Source organism: Grammomys surdaster, unplaced genomic scaffold (assembly GCF_004785775.1).
Source record: "Grammomys surdaster isolate TR1022 unplaced genomic scaffold, NIH_TR_1.0 62, whole genome shotgun sequence".
Lineage (NCBI taxonomy): Eukaryota > Metazoa > Chordata > Mammalia > Rodentia > Muridae > Grammomys > Grammomys surdaster.
This window is the reverse complement of record NW_021604564.1, coordinates 15,994,786-16,020,402: the sequence shown is the minus strand read 5'-3', so window position 1 is coordinate 16,020,402 and position 25,617 is coordinate 15,994,786. Positions and strand designations below refer to the sequence as shown.

The 25,617-nt window shown below is 40.6% G+C and overlaps 1 protein-coding gene across 1 annotated transcript in view; it reads left to right on the top strand.

The window, feature by feature from the left end:
* Positions 1 to 19,065: 19,065 nt before the first annotated feature.
* Positions 19,066 to 25,617, top strand: part of LOC114617084 (EGF-like and EMI domain-containing protein 1) — a 572,239-nt gene continuing 565,687 nt past the window's right edge. The window contains exon 1 of the mRNA XM_028762604.1: positions 19,066 to 19,473. Coding sequence (XP_028618437.1) covers positions 19,385 to 19,473 — 89 coding nt within the window. The 5' untranslated portion in view covers positions 19,066 to 19,384. The remainder of the gene's footprint in view (positions 19,474 to 25,617) is intronic.

Here is a 25,617-nt window from a genome sequence, read left to right as displayed (position 1 = left end):
TGCCATCACCCTCCCCTGTCCACATCTTCACTGCTCCTCCTGCTTCACTTGGTTTTGAATCGGTCACCCATGCTTTAGTGTCTTTTTTTGGTTTAGCTATTTCATGGGAGAAAAATATGTTGATATTGGTTTTTCTGATTGTTGCTTATTTCACTTAACATGATGGTTTCCATTTTCCTGAAAATAACATTTGTCCATTCTTCCATGTGGCTTAGTAATACTCATTTAAATATAAATACCATATTTTCCTATCCCCTCACCAGTCAACGGGACCTAGGCTGATTTTATGACATAATTGTTATGAATTTTGGCACCATAAACATAGGTATTATGGATTTAAGAATTCTTTTTCCTCCTTACCCTTGACAGTAAGAGTTGTTTCTTTCTTTTCTTTCTTTGATGGTGACCATTCTAACTGTAGTGACTTAGAGTCTCAGTGTCATTTTAATTTGCTTTTCCCTGATGACTAAGGATATTGAACGTATTTTTCCTGTACTGATTGGCTATGTGTATTTATTTTTTTCAAAAAAGTTCAGTTAACCTGCCCACTTGTATTATTTCTTGTTTTGGTGTTTAATTTTCTCTTAATTCTTTATGTAGTCCAGATTTTAATATCTTATAGGATGAACAGCAAGCAAAGATTTTTTTTTGTAGGCTTTCACTCTGCTGAGGACTTTCTTTTGTGTGAAGTTTTTAAATCTGATTCAATCTCATTTCGTATTACTTGTTTTTTTTTTTTCCTGTGATAGATAGTAGGATCTAGACAGCAAGCTGCTCTCTGTGCCTGTATCTTGGAAGTTTTGTTCCAGGTCTCTTTGCAGTGATACCATTTGAAGAAGAAGTAGAGTTGTAATTGGGAGTTTGGAATTGTTTAAATCACCAGTCATCTTGTCAGCCGTGATGGAAAGAAAATGTGTTTGTTTGCCTCCAGGACACTTAAGTGAGATGCTGGGAACTGTGGTGGTAGGGAAGGGTCTTCCTCCTCATGTTTTATGTATCTCCAAAGGAACAGGTAATTGAGAAAACTATAAGAGAAGATGTTTCTAAAAGGAACAGAGAAGGGCAATCCAGTGGTCAGGCCTCAGCTCACATGGTACTAGAGTTGACTTGGCTACAGCCCCAACCTGAGGCTTCTGCTTTTCAACCATTAAGCTCTCTATTACTTTGTGACACTATTGAGTGTTGATCTTGTAAGTTGATCCTGTAAGATCAATTTTTGATGTACTAATACTAACTAGGGACAGAATTTATATTAGAAACCACATATTATTAAGTCAAAGTCTGAAAAAAATACTATTATAAGAGAGAAAAATATATCACCCCTAATGGAAATAACTGGGTGGTAGTTAATATATATTTTAAAGTTTGTTAAGTATTCCTTAACACACTGAATCCTTAAGTTGTTCTTAAAGACTGGTGAAACTTATCTTTAGTTTAAAATACATCAAAGTATGCCAAATTAATATTAGAAGGTATGCCTGATTTTTACAATATTTTGCATAGTGACTAGAAAACGTCTATTTTATTGATGTTTCTTTAGCATTCACATTATTGGTCTTTGGGATGACAAAACAGACTTCAATTCTTAGCTGAAAGATAAAGTCACTTGAATTCCTACCCAATTGATTTTTGAATTTATACTTAGATTGCTTTTAAGCCTTCTCTAAAAAATAACCTTTTCCAAATCTTATATAGACAGAATGGATAATTTTTTGCATTTTTGGAAGCTGAAAGGACATCTATTGATTATGTCTTTGCAGTACTAGATTGGAAATCAGGAAACTTTAGGTTTCATCTCAGCTTAACAAACTGCCGTCTGCGGCTCTATGCAGTGCCTACTTGTTAAAAATCTCAATAATACATTTCTATGGAAGTGCTCTGTGCTTTTCAGAAGAAAGGTTTTATATCAATCTAAAGCATTAATATGACCACTTGGTGTGCCATTGTCTGAAATGTGGGTGTCAATACATTATTCTCTGTTGCGAGTGTCTAGTCACAAAAAGCACTCTGGGATTTCGCAGCCTCAAGGGGCTTTTGTTAACACATACTCCAACAGAGGATGCTAAACAGTGAGATCAATAAACTATTAGAAGTCACCCTGCATGTGGGCAACGTTTCTTCTCGCATCATCCCTCCCCCTCTCCTAAGAGAACATTGTTCAGCCTTGAATTTCGACATGTGACATTTACCTTCACATCAGAGAGACAAACATACTGCTTAAAGTACATGTCTTTTAAAGAGCAGTGACAAACAGAACCAGTTGCCTTGAATGTTTCCCAACTGTGGGCAGGGTGTGACAATCAGTACATTGTGAGTTTCCACCTGTTTGCTGGACCTGTGTCAAATGCCAAGGAATTACGTCAGTAATACTGCAGCTTTAGCCGAGGAAGAGTAGAGTGTCTGGAAGTAAGATCACAACACGATTTCTGCCACAGTAGTAGAGCTATTTTCAAATCTTTTAAAATGTATTTCAGGTACCATTTCTAGCTCTTTAATGTAGGGCCATTTTCTTCACCACTCTCTTCAGGGTGAGTAGCTATCATCCTATAAAATGAGAATTCAGACCACATGTCAAACATTCAAGGAGGCACAGTGGGAGGTGATAATGCCTGGAAGATAAATTGGAAAGATACCATAGGTATTAGGTTGTGTAAATGCTGCTTTCAATTTGTGCAGCAGCCTCAGTAGCATTTCCAGAACAAGATAATGAATTAAATGTAATTCTTGGCTGTCCCCTGAAGCCCGAATAAGGACCAAATAGCTGGATTCACAATGATTTGAAACTTATTCTGGAACTGTTCCATGGGTGCCTCGTTCTCATTCTATAATTGAGCCAAGACAAGCTTTAATGTAGTGTAATTCCTACTTTCTCTATGGTATTGGCAGGAGAGGCTACCTAATTACAGAAAAGCCTTCATATGTCTTTTTGCTTTCAAAGGATTTATTTCTTAAGAAGAATGGTGTTTATATTTGAACCAAGGGAAGAGAACCATTATATGTATTCATTCATATATATATATATATATATATATATATATATATATATATATATATATTTTGTTTACAAATGTGTTAACCACAGCGTCCTTATATAGTTATGTGGTTTTCTAAGTTGGTTGTTAGAAAACTTAATTTTATAAAAACATTTTACTTATTCAGTAGAATTGCACCAAACACTTTCAGGTGCTTGGAAAGATATAAATTAATATAAAAGATTGTGCTAATACTACATAGTAGGTTCAGGTATATATATCTTCATTTTATCCGGTTGCATACTTTATTAGTCAGGGTTCTCTAGAGTCACAGAACTTATAGAATGTCTCTATATGTTAAGGGAATTTATTGTTAGGACTTACAGTCTACAGTCCAAGTAACCCAACAATGGTAAGCTGTGAATGGGAAATCCAAGAATCTAGTAGCTGCTCAGTTCTTTGAGGCTAGGTGTTTCAGCTGGACTTCTGTATAAGCTGGAATCCTGAAGAAGTAGGTGCCAACAGATGTGCTGGCAAGTAAGTACAAGCAGGTAAAAAAAGACTTCCTTCTTCCATTGCCCTTATGTAGGCCTCCAGCGGAAGGTGTGGCCCAGATTAAGGTGTGGCCCACCATGCCTGGATTTGGAACTTGCTCTGTCTCAGGCTAGCCTTGAACTCAGAGATCTGCTTGCCTCTATCTCCTGTGATTAAAGGCATGTATTACCTTGCTTGGGCCTATGCTTTCCATGGCCGCTATGCCTCAAGATCTGGGTCAAAGTGTGTGCCATCCCACATCAAGATCCAGGTCAGAAGCCTGTTTTCCAGCCTCAAGATCTGGACCACACATGTGCCCTCCATTTCTGGATTGTAGCTCATTTCAGATGTAGTCAAGTTGACAACCAGGAATAGCCATCACACATACCTTAAATATGTAAAGTGAAGTTTGTTTTCTTTTTCTTTTTTTAATTGTTATTGATTCGTTGTGAATTTTGTATCATGTACCCCAGTCCAACTCATTTCCCAGTCCCTTTCTCTTAGTAATCTACCTTCTGGCCTTACAACCTCCCCGCCAAAAGAAAAGACAATATAATAATAATAATTGATAATAATAATAATAATAATAGTGATAATAATAATACAAAAATTTTGTCATGGAAGCTGTAGTGTGTCACAGTGTGTCCCACAGTGTGTCCCTCTGTCCATACATCTTCACTTGCAAACATTCATTGAAAATGAGTCATTGGTCTGTTTCGAGGCCTCTGGTTTCTGCTACACTAACAATATTGAATCCTCATAGGGACTCCTCCCAGTTATCCTGATGTTGCCCTGGATTATGGAGATCCTGTAGCTTTGAATCTCCAGTACCAGCCCTTCTAGCAGATCATAGATGGGGTAGATGTTGGGGTGGGCCCACTCAAAGTACTGGATCTGGGCCAGGGAGGTAGCTAAGTTGGTAGGCCCTCTAGTACCCTGCACCCACACTACCTGGGCAAGCTGTCCAGTATTGCCCTGACTAGCTCACCAATGCCATACCCAGTAAGGGTCAGGGCCAGTTCTCCTGCTCTGTGGTCCTTAGGGCTGGCTCACCTGTGCCACTGGGGATAGCTCTACTATGCTACTTAGGTGAGATACAGGGCCAACTCTCCTGAGTGTTGCAACCAGTGAGGGGCAAGGTCAGGTTTTCCACTATTATGACTTCTGGGCCAGCTCTCTGGCCTGCTGCAGGCAGAAGAGGGCAAGAGTAAGGAGGGGATTTCTCCTTTGCCCAAAAATCCCATGACAGATTAGTGCCAGGAAAGGCTTTCCTGGGTTTATACCATTAGGAACTGCTTGCTCTTCTGCTCTGCCACCGCCACCCTCATGTGCAAGGGATAGAGCAAACCCAGCAAAATGCTTCATGCTGCAATGCAGACCAGAAACATCTACATAGCTTTTGATGGGCCTGGGACATCAACACAGACCTCAATTGCCATGGGATCATGGATCTAAACATGGCACCCAACAGCAGTAGTATGGGCCTGAATGTCCCCATGACCTCACATGGCAATACAGGTGAGTCCTCCAGTGATTAGTTTTTGTGAAGAGGTTTTTTATTGTTGTTTTTTGTTTTTTTCACAGATGCTTCTGCCTTACCTGTCTTAGAATACTCAGGATAGAGATTCACAGGCTTCATATTTAGTAGCATGGTCTATGGTCTATACTAGAGAACCACACTGATGGCTGCTCACACTATAGTGCATGCCTATAATGTGTTGTATGGTGCTCTCACCAACTGCAGAGCAAAAGGGTTAAGGACCATTTAGGAGGAGAGAAAGTAAACTTCGACTTGCTTGTTTTGCCAGAGGTCCAGTTTTTGTGGCTTCTGAGGAATTACAGTAAATCAAACCAAATACTCAAGGCTTTTATGGATTTAAAGAAAAGGAGTAGTCTTAGGAAAAAGAAATTCCTGCTTCTGGCTAAAAAGGCTTAAACCAAGCAATGGTATCTGAACAATACAAGCTCGCGACTTCAGCTAGCAAGAAGATAAGGAATTAGTTTGTACCTAGCCACTTCCTAAGAGCCTCCCTTTGTCTTCTAAGTTCTTTCCTGTACTTAGTGTCTGACTGTAGTCTAGGTATTTTTAAAATGTGTTAATTAAAAATATTCTCTGCAAGAGAATATGAATGCCTTTTCTCCCACAAAAGGTACTGTTCTTTGCACGGTGTAGAAAGAATTTGACAGAGATGGAGTCAATGCAAGAACAGAAGTGGTAAGGAGAACCTGGGGTCAAAGTTTCTGACTGTGCATCTGGTCTTTGACCTGGGGCCATAGTTGTAGAGTGTGGTGACCGACCATAGTCACCAAATGGAAATGCCAGGACACAAAAGCTAATAAAGATCAGAGTTCTGGTGGTAAGAAAAGAAAGTAAGGCTGACTGGTAAGGTGGATTTTAAGGTTTTAGGCAAAAGATTAGGCCAGCTAAGTCATCTCTAATTTGTAAACAGATAAAACCAGCTGCATATTTAGAGTGCTCAGGTTACTGACACAATCACCACGATGGGATTTTGTTATGGGAAGATAAAGAAATATGCACATAAAAGACACCCAAATAAGTCCATTTGTCTAGAAGACATTCTATGCTTCTCGGAATCAGAATCTATTCATCACATAGGAGAGAGCCCTTCCAAGAAGAAAAGCAACGTTATAAGGTGTGGTCCTCTCTACAGTGTAGAGTCGCCATATGCTTTATGCTGCCTCTTAGGTTACCAATCAAACAATGAAGAAAGCCATGTGCGCAGGCTGTGTAAAGAGTCCCCAGTGAGGGCTACCATGAAGACAAATGGTTAATGTCTCCTCTCCCAGCTGCTCAGTTAATTACTATCATAGAAAACATCTTGAGGGAAAACACTGCATACAGTTATTAGCAATTAACCCTCAACTCAAAAAACATCATAGTTCTTACTAATAATAGAACCATGCCCAGGCAGCCTAATTACAATTTCCACACGTCTATATTGTCTGCTCCAAAACTGTGACATAGTCTACATTACCACATTTTAGGAAACCAAGATGAAGAAGTTCATACTGTGGAATGTAAAATGGGACAGACATGGGGAGGGGAGCATGATGTATGTGGTGATGAGGTAATTCTTCAGCATGTGATAGACGCAGATACATGAGGCTGAACAGCTTGTCTCTGAGTGTTTATTACAATCAAGCCCACATGGTGCGAGGTTAGATGGGACTAAATGGACAAAAAGGTGGAAGAGGGAGCAGAGAGAAAACCAAAACATAAAATACGAATACAATGTGGTTTGCAGGTGGTTTGGTTGTCTTGGCGTACTGGACCATTTGAGTCATGACCCAATCTTTCCCGTTTTCCCTCCAGTTGGATGTGTGTCTTCTAACACCCACTGTGCCATTTCTGACTTTATGCATTTGCTGATTAGTCTGGTTTCCTCTGGTATAGAGTATGTTTACTTCTCTCCTAATACTTTAACATTGTTATTACTTCTGGTTGCAAGACTTGTGTTCTAGATGTGCCTGACTGCTTTCTTCTCAGAACTTTGGGATCTGCTCAGAGAAGGCTTGAGCCTACACAGAGCAGCTTGCCTCCCATTCCTTCTATCTTATGTTTTTATTTTCTGTGCATAGAGACCTGTCAGACTATCCTATTTAGCTATTCTTACTTGTCAAAGTTAAGCCATGTCCACTGATTTCTTTTCTGCTTTTGGTCTGATACAATCTCCATTTTTTTGTTTATTCTTGCTTTTTTTATTGTGTGTAGGTACATCTCGTGGGGCCTAGTCTGGGCTATGGTGGAGGGAAGGAGGGAGAGAGACATTATCTAAGGAGAATGACAGCAAGAACGAGAGCGATCTTTCTGTTTCTCCTGAATTAATATTTCAGTTTTCTTTTCTCTTTCTCTATTTTTTTTTACCTGTTTCCTCTTCTCGTATTCTGAGAAAATTCCTTTATTTGTCTACTATAATTCTCCTGAAATTTTTCACTATATTTGTCTCCTGTTAATCTCAAAAACTTATTTATCATATTCTGAGTGTTCTTTTTCATAGACAAATATATTTTGTGTGTGAATGTAACATATTCCCTTTTCCTTCTGATATTTTTTCCCCCAGGAGGGTCATTGCCCCTCTTCTCTAAGGCACTTCAGTTAGATCTTACTATCCTCCTTTCTGCTGTTGCTCTGACTCCATAATGACCATTTTGCTTTCCTGTTTCCTGAAATTACTCTAGGTTATATAATCATCTCTGAAGATATAGATCTCGGAGCTTCAGATGAGCTAGAACAGATGAGGTTGGTCTTTATGTGTCTGTGATCCTAACTCAGTAGGCTCTTACTCAATTCTTTGGCAGAAAGAGTGAAAGAGCCCGAGGGAAAGGAGATCGTTCTTCTTGAAAATGTCAGAAGTTACACACATAAATTCTCAGCAGCATAACTGCCTGACTGTGAGGGGAACAAGGAAGATACAAAGTAGACATGCTAACATGAATGGGGGAGTGCTTATGAGGACTGACTTCTACACAGAGAAGTGCACGCACCCAAGTAATACTGGAAGGGGATTCATAGTCTGTCCTTGGGAAACACATGCCAATTGGTTATCTAATATAAAATTGTCAACCCTGGAAACACACAAGGAACATTGTGCATACTGAGCAGGTTTTGTTTATGCATTTAGGAATATATATCTGCAGTTAATGAAAAAGAGACTATGAATTTGAAGAAGAGGAAGGGGGTATGTTGGACAGGAGGAAAAGAAAGGGAGAAATGATGTAATTATATAATAATTAAAAAAATAAAAAAATGATTAAAAAGAATTGAACTGACATACCATTAAATTTTCCTATTCATAGGGTCCAGTTAAGTGTTTTTAAGTATGTGGACAAAATTGTGTAACCATCAGCACAATTTAATACCTCCAAAGTTTCAAAACCCCTAAAAGAATTCAATAGTCTCTTTCCATTTAATTCTGCTTCCAAAAAAGGAGAAACTGTAAATTTAGATTTTATTTTGATGAGTTCTCTATCATGGAATATATCTACAAATGTAATCACAAGTCAGCATCTGCTAATTTATACCTGGTTTGCTTCACACTGCATAGTATTTTCTCTTATTTATTTGTTTGTTTATTTATGTATATCACACGCAGGCACACACAAACCTGTAGAGGTTGAAAGACGGCCCCCAGAAGTCGGTACTCTCCTTTAACTATGTACTTTTAACCTTGGGGAGGATTTTATGAGCCTTGTAACTTTCCAACTACCTTTAAGCCTCCTAAATCCCATTAGGTTTCTGAGCCTTGTAAGTTTTTACTTCCAGTCTCATAATTCTTCTTCCTCCCCAAAAGAGGGGATTCTTGGGTTTGAAGGCAATGACTGTACAACAGGGCCTCAGCCTTAACCTGGGCTTAATTTTCCAAGCCACCCTCATGGTGCTTCCTGTCCTCTTACATGTACTTGAATGAATATGACGGTGACCATTTGGGTTTGATGGGCATTTCTACTTATTTGCTTACTGTTGTGACAAACTTTTCCTGAGAAGATGCAATACACGTCCCTAGATAGGATGCCTACTACAGACTAATGTATGGATACCACCCAAGCTCAACTTTGTGAACTAATGAGTTTTGTTGGGATTGCTTACAGAAATACGGTGAGAAGCTACTCAAAGGACCAGAAATGACTCAAAGATGGCTGCATCACCAATGCTCACCCCAGCATGGCTGATGACTCTCAAAAGCTGGGAACCTGCAGCACACTCCACAGCCCACAGGCAGGTGATTAGGCTGGGGAGTGTGCTTTCCAAATGGTTCAGCTGGTCCGAGCCTCTTCCAGGCAGAGCCCCGTCTTTGTTTCTTCTAGGCTGCTTGTCTGGACTATGCCACTTTCATGTTGGGCTTAGCTGAGAGTCTTCTTAACATATTGGCTTGTCTGAGAACTGACTCTCAACAATCTTTGCTGTTTATTCTTGGGGAAAAAGAAGCCTAGTGAATCCGGTTAGTTTCAGGAACTCCCTGAAGCTATTTTGGATGGTTTAGTTTCTTTCTTAATGAGTTTCTCTGTTGGTTGGAAAGTTTCTATCCCAGGAATCTGCTATAAAACACCTATAGTGCTTTCTCACTTGTGGTTGAGCTTGTAAAATCCTCTTCTAAGTCATTCATATTGAGTTAGGAAAGGAAGGTACAAGTACATTATCAAATTTTAATTTTAATTTAATTTTTTCGGTATAAGGTTTGCATTGAAAAAAGAAAGAAAAAAGAAAGAAAGAAAGAAAGAAAGGAAGGAAGGAAGAAAGAAAGAAAGAAAGAAAGAAAAGAAAGGATAAGATAAGCTAACAGAGTTGTCAGTAAGGCCTTATTGCTATATCGTAAATGGGCTGGACATTCTCCACTACTTAGCACATATCACACTGCTTGGCTCCATTCTGTACTTATCCATGATCAGATATATTGAATTTTCTTAGCAACTTTATTTGTAGTGACATTGTTTGGATATGACCAGTTACCCAAAGTAGTGATGTACCAAGAGAGGGACTTCAGAATATAAACTGCCTATTTATTGGTAACCTGCAGTAGGAACATAGTGGAGGACTTCATTAAGTAGAGATCATGTCGTACAGTAATAGTAGGATACAGTGCCCCTCTTTCAGCAAAGATACGCCATAGTGTCGGACAACCAGTAAAAGAAAGTAGACATGATAGATGTATACATAAAATTTTATTCAAAAGCAATAAAATTATTTTTTAATATATCTGAGACAGCATCCAGGATAGATTTCATGAAATTTCAGGAAGCTTTCAAACATATGGAATGAAACAACATGTCCTTGAAATACCAGCAAGTTAATGAAAAATGAAAAGGAAAACTGAGATTATCTCGTGACAAATGATGTTCACATAAGATAGTAACCTTACAGTTTGCCAAAAGAGCTATTCTAAGAGGAAAGGTTAAAACGATACTTGTCTACAACAAAAAGGAAAGCTATATTAAATAAAAAACCTAATATTCTACCTAATCAAACCATGAAAAGAGTAACACAGCAATTCAACATGAGTGAGCAGAGACAAAACTGAGACAAGAAAAAACAACGTAAGTGGTTAGGACGTTAAAAGTTGGTTTCTTGAAATGACAGAGTTTACAAATATTGAGCTAAGCTAAGTGCCCCCCCCCAAAAAAAAGAAAAAAAAAGAGAGAGACTTAAGTAAGTCAATTGAGCAACAAAAGAGGCGTTTTTACAATGAATGCTATGAAAATACCAATGACTATATGAGAATTCTATGGAGAAATAGACTCCAACAATCTGGATAACAAGAAAAATGGATACATTTGCACAAGCAGGCCACCAAACATGAATCATGTAGAAATAAAAAGTTTGAAGAGATCCATATAAAGAACAAAATTAAACCATGAATAAAGTCTCCTACCAAAGAAAATCTGGTCTTGTAGTATTCTATCAAGCATTTAATGACAAACTACTATTGAGTATTCTGAAAAATCTTACAGATACTTGAAAAGGGGTAGAGCAGGCGGGATCGTCCCCATCTAATACTTTAACTTAAAAGAAAGCAGAAAAAGGCTGCTGCAGAGATAGTGCAGTTGGTGAAGCACTTAGAGAGGAGGACTGGAGTTTGATCCTCAGCACTCAAGTAACAAAGCACAACCTGGTGATTCATGGTCTAATACCAACATCAGGTGATACCCGAAGAAGGAACTTAAGGAACAATATCTCTGATGACTTTAGATGTACATGTTCTTAACGAGGTGTGAGAAAACAGAATCCAGAGGAATATTAAAAACATTCATGAACCAAAAAATAAGTGATCTTTGTTCTTGGGATGGCAAGGACAGGTTAACACATGGAAATCAAGAGACATTCACAGATTGAAGGACAATCCCCACACAATCTTCTCAGTAGATACAGAAATAGTTGGCAACATTCCATGTGCTTTCCTTGTAAAATCTCCCAACCAAGTAGATCTAGGAATGAGTCTTAGCACAATGCTCCGACCTCATGGGCCATACCTCATTTGCTTCTCAGCTCAGGCAAGGATGCCCCTTTTCCTTAGCACAGTGATCCGATCTCATGGGCCGTACCTCATTTGCTTCTCAGCTCAGGCAAGGATGCCCTTTTTCATCAGTGCCAATCAAAGTAGAACTGTGCTAAATATTAGAACTTGACAATACCTCTGCCATATTTCCTCAACTTTCATATTTTAAGCTCATAATCTTGACTTGTTCCTTGTCCTGACAAAAACAACTTCTTGTTGCACTTTGTCATGGAGCCTCAAAGACTTTGGAGATCCTCCCTCCCTGTAGACCCAGCCTATCAGTTCAAAGGTCAGACAGTGCTGGTTTGTCTAGATTGCCTATATGTTGTAAATGTTGCAAATGCACCCTTTCTTTCTTTTTTTTTTCCATACTAAATCTGGTTCTGAGGACTTCCCTGAGTCACTGTTTTGAATAATGACTACTGGCTGTGTCCCTGATTAATCAGTCTTGGGGTGTGCTATCAATAAACCATCAATACCTGACTGAGATTTTTGTCTGAGTGGTTTGTGTGTCTATTCCTGGAGTTTAACACACTGGTAATCCTATACAGAGAACAGGGTAAGATAAAAACCGTAATGAATTCCAAAATGAAAAAGGAAATGTTGCTGCTTTCCAGTGTCTGAATAAATAGAAAACCCTGGAGACACCCAGCCTTAAGTGCGAAAAGTGATAAGCAAGTTCAGCAGAAATGAAACACACAAAAGCAGTGGACAGAAATCAATTGTTTCTATACTCTAACAATGAGCTATAAAAAGAAATCAAGGAAACAAACCATGATCATAAGCTATACAAAGCAAGACATGCTTAACTACATTTGACTAAGGTGTGCTGTCTTCCCAGTGAATACCATGAAATGCTGATGTAATACACTAAAGATGGTACAGATAAACAAAAAAAGATGCTACATGAGCATCTGCAGAAAGCCTAACTCCAGGGCTAGTAAGATGGTTAAGCATGGAAAAGCTCTTGCTTGGGTTTTGTGACCCAAGTTTGATCTCCATACCTCATAGTGGAAGGAACAAATTGACTAGTGAAGTCCCTCTGACTGTCACATATGCCATGGCATAATAGGACACACACACACACACACACATACACACACAGGATTATAACAATAAGTAATATTAAGTATAAATAATAAATTTTTTAAAATGTCCATACTCTCTATGAAAATTCTGATGATGTTTTTTAATATTAAAATTCATACCAAATTACAAAAGAGCCCACATGGCTAAATCAATCTTAAAGGAAAAGACTGAAAGCAGAGATGTAATAAGTTCCAATGTTAGTGAATGAAATGCTTTAAAATAAAGCTGTTGTAAACTAACAAGAATGATTCTGGCATAAAGTCGGACATTCATATCAAAGGAACAGAGTAAAGAGTTTAGAAATAACCTACAAGGCTAGAATAGTTGATTTTTCACAAAATTACCAAGAACACATAATGGGGAAGATTTTTTTCAGTAAATTATATTGGTACAACTGGATAAGCACATGCCAAAGAATGAAATTGAAATCTTACCTCATACCACATGTGAAAGCTAAGTCAGTGGTTTTAGGAGGGGCTCAGTTGGTAAAGTTCTCACTATGGAAGCATGAAGAGCCAAGCTAGATCTTAGCTCATGTGTAAAAGAAGCAGCAAGCCTACAAGCTCCGGATTCAGTGGGAGACCCTGTAGCAACCAACCAGTAAGTTAATTAATTTTAAAAAGCAAAAGATCAATTGAGAAAGGAATCTGTTATTACTCTCTGGAATCCACACACAATTGCACACACACACCTGTATGCACTTCAGAAGCACAAGTCCCACACTACTCACACACCCATCCCCCACACAGAAACTCAGTACTCACACCTATCTACCCATACACATACAAACACACACTACATAATACACACACACAGACCCCACACCCCACACACATACATATACCACACACATAACACATACATACACATACACACAAACATACACACACACACACACACACACACAGGTGGGGGACACACAATCAAAACAGACTATGAGCTTATACTTAAGCTTTGGAACAGCAAACAAACAAGAAGACAGGTGTAAACATTAGTGTAAACATTTGACTATTTATCTAGGAGTGCAGGCAACTGAAACAAAACCAGGCCAGTGGTGTGATTGGAACCCTTTCCATAGCAAAGGCATTAAGAACAGCATTAAGAAACAGACTGTGCAACTGGACAAAGTATTTTAAAACTATGGTTCTGATGAAGATTTATTATCTAAAGTATATGAAAGGTTCAATTCAAGAGCAAAGAAACCATGTAGCCTAACTCCAAACGGGCAAGCACTGAACGTTTTGTAAATGAGACATAGAGGTGACTACCAGGTATCTGAAAAGTTGCTGGACATCAATCATGAGGGAGATGCAAATTAAACCCACAATGAGCTCTCACCTCAGACCCATTAGCATGGCTTCATCAGAAAAAGGAAAGATTCTGAGCAAAACGAGCCAGTTACAGACAGATGCTGTGAGTCTCTACTCTTGCAGAATAGCTAAAGTGGCAGACATAGAAGCAGAAAGTACAGGGAAGGGGAAGAGAGAGCTAATAGCTCATGATGCAGAGTTTTCAATTTTAAAAAATGAAGACCTTCTGAGATCTACTGAACACAAAGCGATGTGCTTAACAATGTGAATCGTACATTTCAAAAATTGTCATGTTGCAAATGAGAGGTTTCTGTATCTATTTCTTGTGCCTTTTCGTGGGCTCTTTTACTCGTTTGCTTGTTTGTTTTGTCCTACTGCAACATGTTTATATCATATTTATTATATTATGTTATATTATATTTATTATATTAATGTATTATCCCTTAGATGACTGTTGTTCTCTAATGAGACACAGAGAGGGCAGGATCCAGATGGACACAGAGGTGAATGGAACTGGGAAGGGTAGAGAAAAGAGAAACTGTAGTCAGAATATATAGGAAAAGAAGCTATTTCAATAAAAGAAAAAGATGTGACTGTTATTTAATGTTAGTGATCAGTATTAACTCTACAAGGTGTTATTTCTAAAAGCCAAAGGTACAGGTCAACTATGTGTCTGCCCAAGTATCTAATTATGTTCTAATAAATAAATGGGAGTTCCATCCTAACTTACAATTTTAAAGTCATTTTGACTAAAACATATTATGGGCTAAGAAAGGGATAGATAAATCATTAAAAAAAACTCTTGATACATGTTGAATTTATCATTTTTTTTTTTAAAGAAGACAGAGTTAGCTGTGCCTTTATAGGACAAGACTTCATGGCGGATGAAGTCAAAGCCAGAATGATGGGATACATCTTGGTGTGAGTTCCAGTTGGTTCCTGGGTGAATTTCATTCTATTTTGTCTGACATCAAGATTTTAGTGTACATGGCTCATTAGTGCATTGTAGGCACTTCTATAATGGCAATTTATTACACTTGCAGGTGACAGAAGCCCCTTTGAAGAATTGAGTTCTGACCTTGTCTTTCAAGCCACAACACCTGCTGAATGGGATGGTCTGCCTCTTTTTCTCAGCCCCCATACAGACAGTGGGAGTTTTTGTGTGTGGAAGAGCAATGCTGAAAGCTTTGGCAGGAAGGCTTTTGCAGCAGCCTGCATGTCGAACTGCATGGATCAACAATTTCTCAATTAGAAGAAGATAGACGAGAAGATAAAGCATTCGGTGACTGCGAAGCTTCAGCAGCAGCTGAGGAATATTCGAGAAACATCTGGCTGGAATCTATTTCTTCTTAGGTAAGCACTCCTTTTTGCAACCAGCATACATAAAGCATGAAATTGGCATCCCCACCTCTTCCCAACAAGAAAGAAGCTTGATTTATCACTCCTCTGATGCAGGTATGCAAATGTGGGGTGTCATGAGGCATGGCCACTGAAGACCTCCAATGCTTTTGGATCTCGTCTGAGGGTAGCATTTGTCAGTATAAAAAAATAACTGAGAAAAAGGGAGAATTCAATTTATGATGATTTGAGATTTTTTTTCATGAAATTTGTGTCTGAGCATGGGGTATTATTAATACTAAGTTTCTCTTAATTTTTGAAACTGGCTCTTTTCATAGCTAATTTATTCTCCTGCTTTGCTAATTTAATAATGCCTGCCACTTTAGGCAATGAAGGCAAATTGTTTTCTCTATTTCTAGCCTCATTTATGTGATCACAGTACTTTAAAACCAGGGAGCTGTATTGCTGCTGTAATATGAAAGACTGTAACAGACTGTAACAGAAGATTTCCTATTGCTCATCAATCAAACCAATAACCAGTCATTTTCTGTATGCATGTATACACATGTGCTGAGATGCATGCCTTCTCCTTAGTATGGGATGATTACACACATACACACATACATGCATATTTGGAGGGCAGAAGTTAACCTCAGGTGTTGTTCCTCAGGATCTCTCCACCATGTTTTCTGAGACAAGCTCTCTCACTGGAGCTGGGATCTTGCAAATTTGGCTGGGCTGGCTGGCTTGGTGGGTCACCTGTCTCAACCTCTTCAGTGCTGAGCAGGATCACCAGGTTTTGCTTTGTTACTTGAGTTCTGAGGCTCAGTCTCCAGTCCTCCCACTGGCTCTCCAAGCATCTCACCAATTGCTTTGTTTTTGAGCCTTAATGAGTGTGTTACAAACAGGGGAGCTGAATTCAAATCAGACTTACTCAATTCATGGCAAAATATGAATACTCAGGCCATTTCATGTAATGACGTACCTTATGTAATATTGTAATGATGTTGCATTAGGATTACTATCCATAAAAGAATACCTTGAAATCAGCCTCACTTTATGGGATATACACTGATCATATTTAATCTGTCACATCCAAAGTGCTTTCAATGTTCATCTATAATAAATGTGCTTTCAAACTAATGTACCTGAAAGAAAAATGTTCAAATGCAGGATTTCCAGTGGACTGATGTACTTCCTACATACCTAAGCTATCCTTCACAACAGTCATGCAAATCAGGTAATTTACATATATTTCTGTCTTTTCCCATTATCATCAAGTCTTTAAATATTTGTGAGTTTCAAGTGTGACTTACTTCAGATTTCGCTTTGTAATAGTATGGACTATTATTTATGCAAGGCTTTCTTTAATACAGAGAAAGGGAATGTTTTAGAATTTTTTTTCTAGAAGGGAGTGGGATTAGCTGTAGATCCCCACAGAGTTAAAACTAGTCCAGAAGCAAAGCAAGGCTTAACACTTCACAGGGGACTTCAGGAGACAGCTAGTCTACCCTGTTATCTTTAGGTATACTACACAGTTTCATTAAAACCATTAAGATCACAACTGTATTAAAACAACCTGGAGTTTTAAGAAGTGGATTTAGAAGGGACAGAGCTTATCTTTCTCCCTATGTGTACACTGTAGGCAGTCAGGACACTTGTTTCAGTAGACACTGTTGCCAAGTATTAGTAAGTAAGTTTCTGGTGTTTTCATTTGCATAGGACCCTACTTGTCCAGACTATTTGACTATTCATTAGCATTGACCCAGAAGAGGAGAAATTAAGGAGAGGAGATTAATTAAGTTGTTTCTTTTCTCCTTTCTTTCTTTCTTTCTTTCTTTCTTTCTTTCTTTCTTTCCTTCCTTCCTTCTTTCTTGTAAGGATGACCAAGAGATTTGGATACCTTCGAAGAATGAAGAATGAAATTCCAGATATCAGTGTGGTGTAGCAGTCTATGCCAAGAACTAATCAGAAGGTGACAAGGAAGTCTGGAGCAAATACTAGCACTGCTCCTGAGGGTGGACTTCTTCAGGTCCCCAAGGCCTGTTGAATGCAGAATTGCATCTAGAAAAGAAAATAAGAATGTATCCCTCATTTATAGTTGTGGCAGGGGACATAAAAATTTCTTTTGTGCAACTAACTTTAAAATTATCTTTTGGGGATATATACCATAATATAACTAGTTGTACATTTATAATTTTAAATTTTGTTCACAAGTTGAACTCGAATAAAGAAAAGACACATGTGTATATATACTTGTTAACTTAAATAAAAAAACATAAGTATATAGCAAAAGCCAAGTCTAAGGTAAATAGAAGATTCTGCAGGAATTCCAAATCAAAATCGAGTGCAGCCCAGATTTCTAAAACAGAGGGCCATGATATTCATATTCGTTCTCTCTCTCTCTCTGTCTCTCTCTCTCTCTCTCTCTCTCTCTCTCTCTCTCTCTCTCTCTCTCTCTCTCCCTCCCTCCCTCCCTCCCTCCCTCCCTCCCTCCCTCTCTGCCCATCTTTATTTCCTTTTCAAAGAACCCTCCACAGTATCCTTCCAGTCCCTCCAGAAAAGCCCAGTGTCAGAAAAACTGAAAGAAAAGAAAGGAACATTGGTTTGAAACTAAGGGGCAGGTGATTAATTCAACCATGGGGGCAAGCGGGAACCTACAACATACTTTTAGGATTTAGATCCTTTCAGGGCCTCTAGGAGTGAGGCAATCAGGTAGTCCCACTTTAAGTATTTGACAAGGAACAAGTCACTGGAGAGTCACTTTCCCGAAGTTTAGCAATAAAAGCAAAACTTTGTCCCCTTGAAGATTGCTGCACATTTTGGTAGGCTAAACCGCAAATGATGGTTTCCGAGCCTGGGCTGTCCTTGTTGGAGGGCATGACGCGCCATAGATTTTTATTTTCACGAAACACACTCCCAGAGGCTTGTGGCCTTCCAGACAGCAGCTGGCGCCAGGCAAAGGCATAGCCTCCGGCCGGAGAAGCTACTGGCTACCGCTCCGCTCTGCTCTTGGCTGCGCATCTTTGGCAGCGCTGGCCAGCACCACAGACGAAGCTTCCTGATTTGAGCAGACGCTGTTCCCTTCTGGAAGGGCTTTGGGGGGCTAGCAACTGGAAGTTACTCTGCGGATTTTAGGCATCGGGAGCTGGTTTGAAGGAAAGGAGGGACTGGGTTTGGAGAAGAGCCGGTGCCTCTTACAACTCTTGGTGCCTAAAATGAGTGAGATGGTGGCCAAATACAGCGGAGGGAGAGTATCTCGATTTTGAATATCCAGGACTTCTGGATGCGCCACCGATGTGTGCAGCAACTGTCGATTTGGCAGCAAACTGGACTCGGTCAATTGCAGTTCCTTTCTCACTTCAAGCTTACCTCCCTCAGAGCGGTGCTCCGACAGTCTTCCCAGCCTCCAGGTGGGAGGGAGCTGAGCGAGAGGGAATCAAAAGTCAGCTTGCTTTTGCTCTCTGCTGGTGGCAGATGCACAGCTGGTTTGTTTTAAGCAGGTTGGTATTGAAGGAGGAAAGCATCTTTGCTGGCTTGGGGCGGAGGATGCTCAAAGGGTTTGGAGGAAGAGGTTGGGAGTACAGTTGTGTAGATTATTGTTGGAAGAACGTGATATAGCATGTTAGATGCTTCCCCAAGCCACCGCCCGGAGCCCCTTGGAGAAGAGAAGGTGAAGAGGGCGTGGGGGTGGGGGCCGCCTGGCAGCCCAAGGAGCGCGTGGTGGCCAAGGGGGCTGTCTCTTTAAGCGCTCCAAAGGGGCTGGGGCCAGAGGGCGGCGAGCGCGTTGCTATGGCACCGGGGCTGCGGGGGATGCAGGACCGCTGGTCTCACTGGTCTCCAGTCGCTGATGGCAGTGCAAGGCTGTGCAGCTCTTGGGCTACAGTGCCCGGGGTTGGTTTGGCCGGCCACTGCTAGCACGGGCGCTGTTGCGGGTGTCGCCTGCTGGGATCAAGCTGCTGCGGTGCCCTCCGCAGCAAGACGCACGTCGCGGTCCTCGAGAGCGAGCCCGGCACTAGCAACTTCTGCTTGGCGAGCCTAACTTCTGCGCGGGGTTCGGACTTGAAGATTCCGAGTGGGGCACCGCGCGCAGTTGGGGCGGTGGCCCCGCCAGCTCACCGTCACCGAGATGACCTCCTCACTGTGTTTCTGGTGCTTCTGCGTCTGGGCCGCTGCCAACTGGCCGCCAGGAAGCGCCCTACAGCTCCAGCCCGGCATGTAAGTGGCGCCCGCCAGCTCCGGAACGCGCGGGTACAGCAGCCTAGGTCCGTGCGCCCCCGCCCTAACCGAGCAAAACCGTGGCAGAGGCAGAAACTAGGTCTCTCCGGGAAGCGGTGGAGGGATTGGGGTGCTACTAGGCACTAGGTATGAGAACTTGGGAATGTCACTGACCGGTTTGGGGCAGGAACGTAATCACACATGCTAGACCTCGGAGCGCCACCGCCCAGCAGAACTACTGCCAATGAAGGTCCAGTGCTTTCAACCTGATTTTTTTTCAAAGCACCTGACAGACATCACCCCTCTTCCCGCTCCCTGCCCGGGAGTTTGAGTGTTTGTATGTACCCGTATGTGTTTCACTTAATTTCATGTTTGGGGCGTAACTGGTCACATTCTACAAGGCTTTTGCCTGAAATCTTGTTGAATGCGAAAAATCTTGAGGTTTAGTGTGTGTGTGTGTGTGTGTGTGTGTGTGTGTCTGTGTCTCTCTGTGTGTAGAATCCAGTGTGCTCCTGCACATTTTCCCCCTTTTTTGTGAGGTATGATGAAGAATGGATTATTTCACAGGTCTGATGAGAGAGGCAAGGAGCCAGCAAAAGCACGTGTCAGTAGCTGAGGTTAGCTGGAGAGTTAGGAGGAAGGGGTACAGGGAGGATTCCTTCTGCATCAGAAATGGGTAGTGAAATGTCTGGTTTTGGTCCCCTGTGGAGCACTGGGAGAAGTTCTTGAGAAGTCTAATAGCCGGGTCTCCTTTACTGGCTGCAGAAGTTTGTGCCAGATCTTGCTTTACAGCAGGCTCTTCAGCTTTGAACATTCTGGTGGAGGAGCCAGTTCAAATTCTGCTTTTCCTGCTGTGCTCTCAGGCAGTTATGAGCAGACAGCAAAGCCCTTCATCTCACCGTTCCGTCTTCTTCACTTTTCTGAAATACAGATATTATATAACAGAAAAAGAAAGTTTAGAGAAATAACCCAAAGCCTCACTTCTTCCTGTAAGAAAAATAGTGTTTGGGGTTCACTTTACATCTCAATATTTCATCCTTTGTGAAATCCAGTTTGCTACCTGATCACACTGCCCAGGCCATTGACAATGAACAGGGCCAGGATGTCACTGCATCTCACAACTTCATGACTACATAGTTGCTAAATGTGGATTCCTTTGAAACTGGAGGAGGTATTGTGAGTTTGTTTTCCCTGGAATTGATAAGATTTGCATTGTTTACTTTGAAGAGGTAAATTCAGACTCCAGCTTTTCTCAAAAGCATCACTCTGGGTAACCTGTGCCGGTGGAAAGCATTTATCTTATAAATTACTTTAGAGCAAACTTGTGCTAGCAGTGTCAATGTTAAAGTGAACCCTAGTTGCCTTGCTTGCTAGTCACCCACGCACGCCAAGTCCCCACGCCAAGTAACCCCAGTGGGGAGACACATTCCACTCCACTCTTATGAGGGAGCGTTTATCTTCTTTCAGTGTTGATTTGGCCTGGAATGATGATACTTCTGTGTGTGTGTGTGTGTGTGTGTGTTTAATAACTGTAGCACATTTATATATCAGGTGAGATGAAGTCAGATACCAAAACCCAATATAAATTTTTCAAAGATTTAATTGAAATGTGTTTACAAAGGAATTGCTGAAGCCACTCTGATGATTTTTAATACTTTCCGGTAGGGGAAATCTGGTCATATTTGTATGCAGTCCTCTCTGGTGCTGGAGTTTGCTCATAAGGAACCATGGTAGGTTCTATTGCCAGATTTCTTTGCAATTCTTGGCATGTGGAATACAGCTGTGCAAAGCACTGAGCTACAACAGCACACCTACTTATTTGTTAAGTGTGAGAGAATTCTTCCTGTGATTATTATTTACCTCTGAGGCCTATGACCAGAGAAAGTAGGCTTCATTAATGAAGGTTGACCATCCTACTGGCCCACACTCACAGGTCATCAATGCAGGAAAGAGTTGTAATGTCTTAGAGGACCAAGTGTAAACAGGGACAGCTTATCAGTAGTCAGATTTATACACATGTTACATTTATGATTGTATTTCTTAGAAGGCAAACTCATTTAAAAATTTCTTAGTGAGACAAATTATGTGTGCCTTGGATTTTCCAGTTCTCATGATGATCGCTCAATCTGAGGATTTTGTTTGAACCCATGCTGGAACCTTTGGATAACTCACGTGAGGTTGGTTCAAAGAATCAGCCCGATGTTGAAGTGCTCAAGTGTGAGTAGCTCTCACAAGCCACAGCCCCTTGGATTCTTATTTAGACAACAGATATCTTCTAGCTACTTTGCACTTACCAATCCTGTAAGGCAAGCAGTGCTCTCATGCTCAATAGGGAGGAAGAGGCAAGGCTGAGCTGAAATTTGCATGACCAGATCTGAACACAGTTTGACTGCAGAGCAGGACTTCTTCCTTTCTTTCTTTTCCTCCTCTTCCTCTTCCTCCTTTTCTTCCTGTTCTTCCTCCTCTCCTCCCCTTCCTCCTCCTTCTTCTTGTTTTTGACAAGGTGTCTCATGCAGCCCTTGCTAGACCTGATCTCACTCACTCTGTAGCTGAATGTGTCCTTGAACTCCTGATCCTCCTGCCTCCACCTTGCAAGTACTGAGTTTACAAGCAGGCCTGGACTGTCACATCTAGTTCCAGAGTTGCTGTTTAACTATTCCAGGACATTGTGGCTTAGGCTGTATCAATGGAATTTGCTTTAATTTCCCTATATCTTCTCAGTGGAACCGAAGCTGACATTTTCAACCTAGGGGATGTTAAGGCACTTTGGGAACCTCTTCTGGGTTTCAAGCACTCTGGGTTCTGTAGACAGTCAATGCTTCATTTGAGTGCTAATTGCCTCACAATGCATGGGATAGTACTTACCAGAAAGTTCTGAATTTCCCCTACCTACTGAAGACTATGAGAAATTTTCAGTTACTGCTTGGAGATGGTCTTATGGCTGTTTCACTTATTCGATAGACTATATCATGCTATAGCCTTGAATCATCAGTAATCCTCCTGCCTCAGCCAAATGAATGCTCAAATTAGAAATGTGAGCCTCTTGGTGATGACATTTTGATAAGGGGATATTGATGAGTTTACTTATATTAATGGTACTCTGTACATTTCCCTCCCCCAGGATTAAATAGAAGTAAATAAACTTTATCCAAATCTTTGAGGCATTAAACGACAATGAGCAGCTGTTAAACAATGTATAAAAATTTAGCCTTCCTGGTATATGATTGTGAATACTTGCATGATAATGGAATGAAAATAATGAACACAGAGTAACTAAAGATCCCACCTAGCAGGACAGAATGAAGACAGAGCCATTTGCCTGAGTTTTTGAAATCTGGGTTATTTATTTATGTTTGTCTAACACCTGGGTGGGGAGACTTTACAAAGGAAACGTCAGTGTGTGACCCAGAAGTCTCCTGTACTGTATGTGACAGCCCACATCCAGACTCTAACATGGGCATCTCACACAGGCAGTTCTGACATAGAATCCAAAGCATGGCATGTAGACTTTGTATCCACTTGTGTTAGAGGTTCTGCTGTGCAGTGAGAAAAGCCTACATACCGAGTAAAGAAAGAAGAGCTTGCTTAGCTCCTAGTGTCTGAGTTTTCAGTCCATGATTGGCTTGCTTTGCCATTTCTGGGCTGTGATAAGGCAGAATACCATTCCAAACAGTGTGGTAGAGCAAAGTTGCCCACCTTAGTATAGACAAGAAGTAGAAGGGGGGCACACAGCTAGGGTGAGAGTGAGCTATATCCTTCCAGGGTGTGCCCTTCCTCAAACTAGGTCTACCTCCCATTAAGTCCATTAAATTGAGATTTTATCAGGGATTTATCTATTGATGAGGTCATTGCCCCGAGGAGCCAAACACTTCTCTCAATGCTCACCTGTGAGCATTGCAATTAAGACAAGACTTCTGAGAGGACCCTTCATGTACAAACCATATTAGTACTCTCTCTACCACAGATATGTAGAAAAGTGGTCCACACTTCTGCATCTAAATGGGGAAACCTGGGGCTAAAATGGGAGGGGCAGGGTGTCAAGGAGTTTAGAACCTTGTTGTTTTCATGGTTGAGTGTCATAGTCACCTTGATCTCATTGTTGTCTCTAGAGACTGTTTCTGTTTGCCACACTCCCTTCTCCATCTTCATCCCTTTTAAACTGTACCCGCTCTGATCTTTCTGTTAGATCTAAATCTATTTACTTATATTTAGAGATAGTTGTTCTTTTTGCCATTCCACCAACTGGACCCAAACATGTGCCTTACAGTTTTAGCAATCCATGCTTTATTGATATTATTGATGTCATACACTTGGTTCCTGACCTCTGCTTCTATATCTCACATGTTCAGTTCTTTCTTTTGTCTGCCTTGGGAAAAATTTCTCACTCTCCCCTGGATGCTTCAAGAATTCTGGCTTGTTTTCTCTGCATCCCTCTTTTCTTTATTTGTGGCTCTCTCATTTGTACTATTTCCTTTCCATTGACAAATATTTCTTCTAGTTTCTGTTTGTAGACTGTCTTCTCTGTTGACATTGCTTGATTCTATTTCTTTGCCTCGTCTTTAATGTCTTAAAACCAGTTCATTATCGCTTCTTTCTGTATCCTACTCCCTGTCCCTCCCCTCTCTACCCCTCCTCTTCCTTTTCACTCCTCCCCTCATGTCTCCCTTCTTCCTTCTCTCTCTGTCTTATTCTTTCTTTGTTCTATATATATTTGCTCAAGAGTGTGTAACCCAGCAGATAACTCCCAGAATCTTCTGTCAGTTGACAACTTAACTTTTTATTATTTATAAAATTAATTATAATTTATTATAATAAACACACAAATAATGAACACTATATGGCTAGATTAACATTGCCACTCAAACAAACATTCGCCCTGCCACAGTCTCTGTACATCTCAGTGGCTATCCATACAGGTAGAACAGCCATTCTGAAGCTATGGGACTTCACTTAGGGTTTGACACTTTTACTATCAATTGCAGGTGTGTTTAGTTTATGCCCTTAGCCACCACCAATAAAGAAGAATCTACAACACAGTTGAAACTTAAAACAATCGTTATTTCCTCTTTCATGACATGTCTTTTCCTGCCTCCTGTCCTTCCTCATCACCTAAAATCAGTGCTTGTGTATGGCAGGCACATTTGTTGACATGTACATGTATATACAGTTAGACACTGGGATCAGTATATGCAAGAGGACTTTCATTGTTTTTCTTTCTGAGACTGGGTGACCTCACTTTATGGCACACACTCTAAATCCATCAATTTATTTTGAAAATTTAGCGATTTCATTTTTCCTTACAGCTGAATAGTATTCCATAGTGAACCTGTTTCAGATTTCTATTACCTAACTATCTGTTAATGGTGTCTAGGCTGGCTCTGTTTCTTCATTGCAGTGAATGTAGAAACAATAAATATGAATGTGCCTTTATGGTAAGGTACAGAGTTCTCTGGGGACATGCCCAGGGATGGAACAGCTGGGTCATGTAGTAGTTCTGCTTTTAACTTTTTGAGGAAACGCACACTAATTTCTGCCTGAATGTTGTGGTGGGTAGTTTTATGTTAGCTTGACACAAGTTAAAATCATTTGAAAGGGGGGAACCTTGATTAAGAAAATGCCTTCATAAGATCTGGCTGCAGGCAAGACTGTGGGCATTTCCTTGGTAAATGATTGAAGGGAAGGGTCCAGCCCATTGTGGGTGGAGCCATCCCTAGGCTGGTGTTTCTGGGTTCTATAAGAAATTCTGAGCAAGCTATGAAAAACAAGACAGTAAACAACATTCCCCTGCCCCCTCCGCCATAGCCTCTGCATCAGCTGCTGCCTTCAGATAGCTGTCCTGTTTGAGTATGTGTCCTGACTTCCTTTGAGGATGGACTGTGTTGTAGAACTGTAAGTTAAATAATCCCTTTCTTTCCCAGGTTATTTTGGTCGCATGGTGTTTCATTGCAGCAGCAGTGACCCTAAGGCAGATGTACTAATTTTCATTTTTCCTAGCAGTGAATAAAGGTTCCTCTGATATCTCAAAGTAGGTTAAGCTTGCTTTTCCTTCATGACTAGGAATGTTGAACAGTTTTAAAAATAGTTGTTGATCACTTAGGGTTTTCTCTCCTCCTTTGCCTCCCCCTCCCCTCCCCTCCCCTCCCC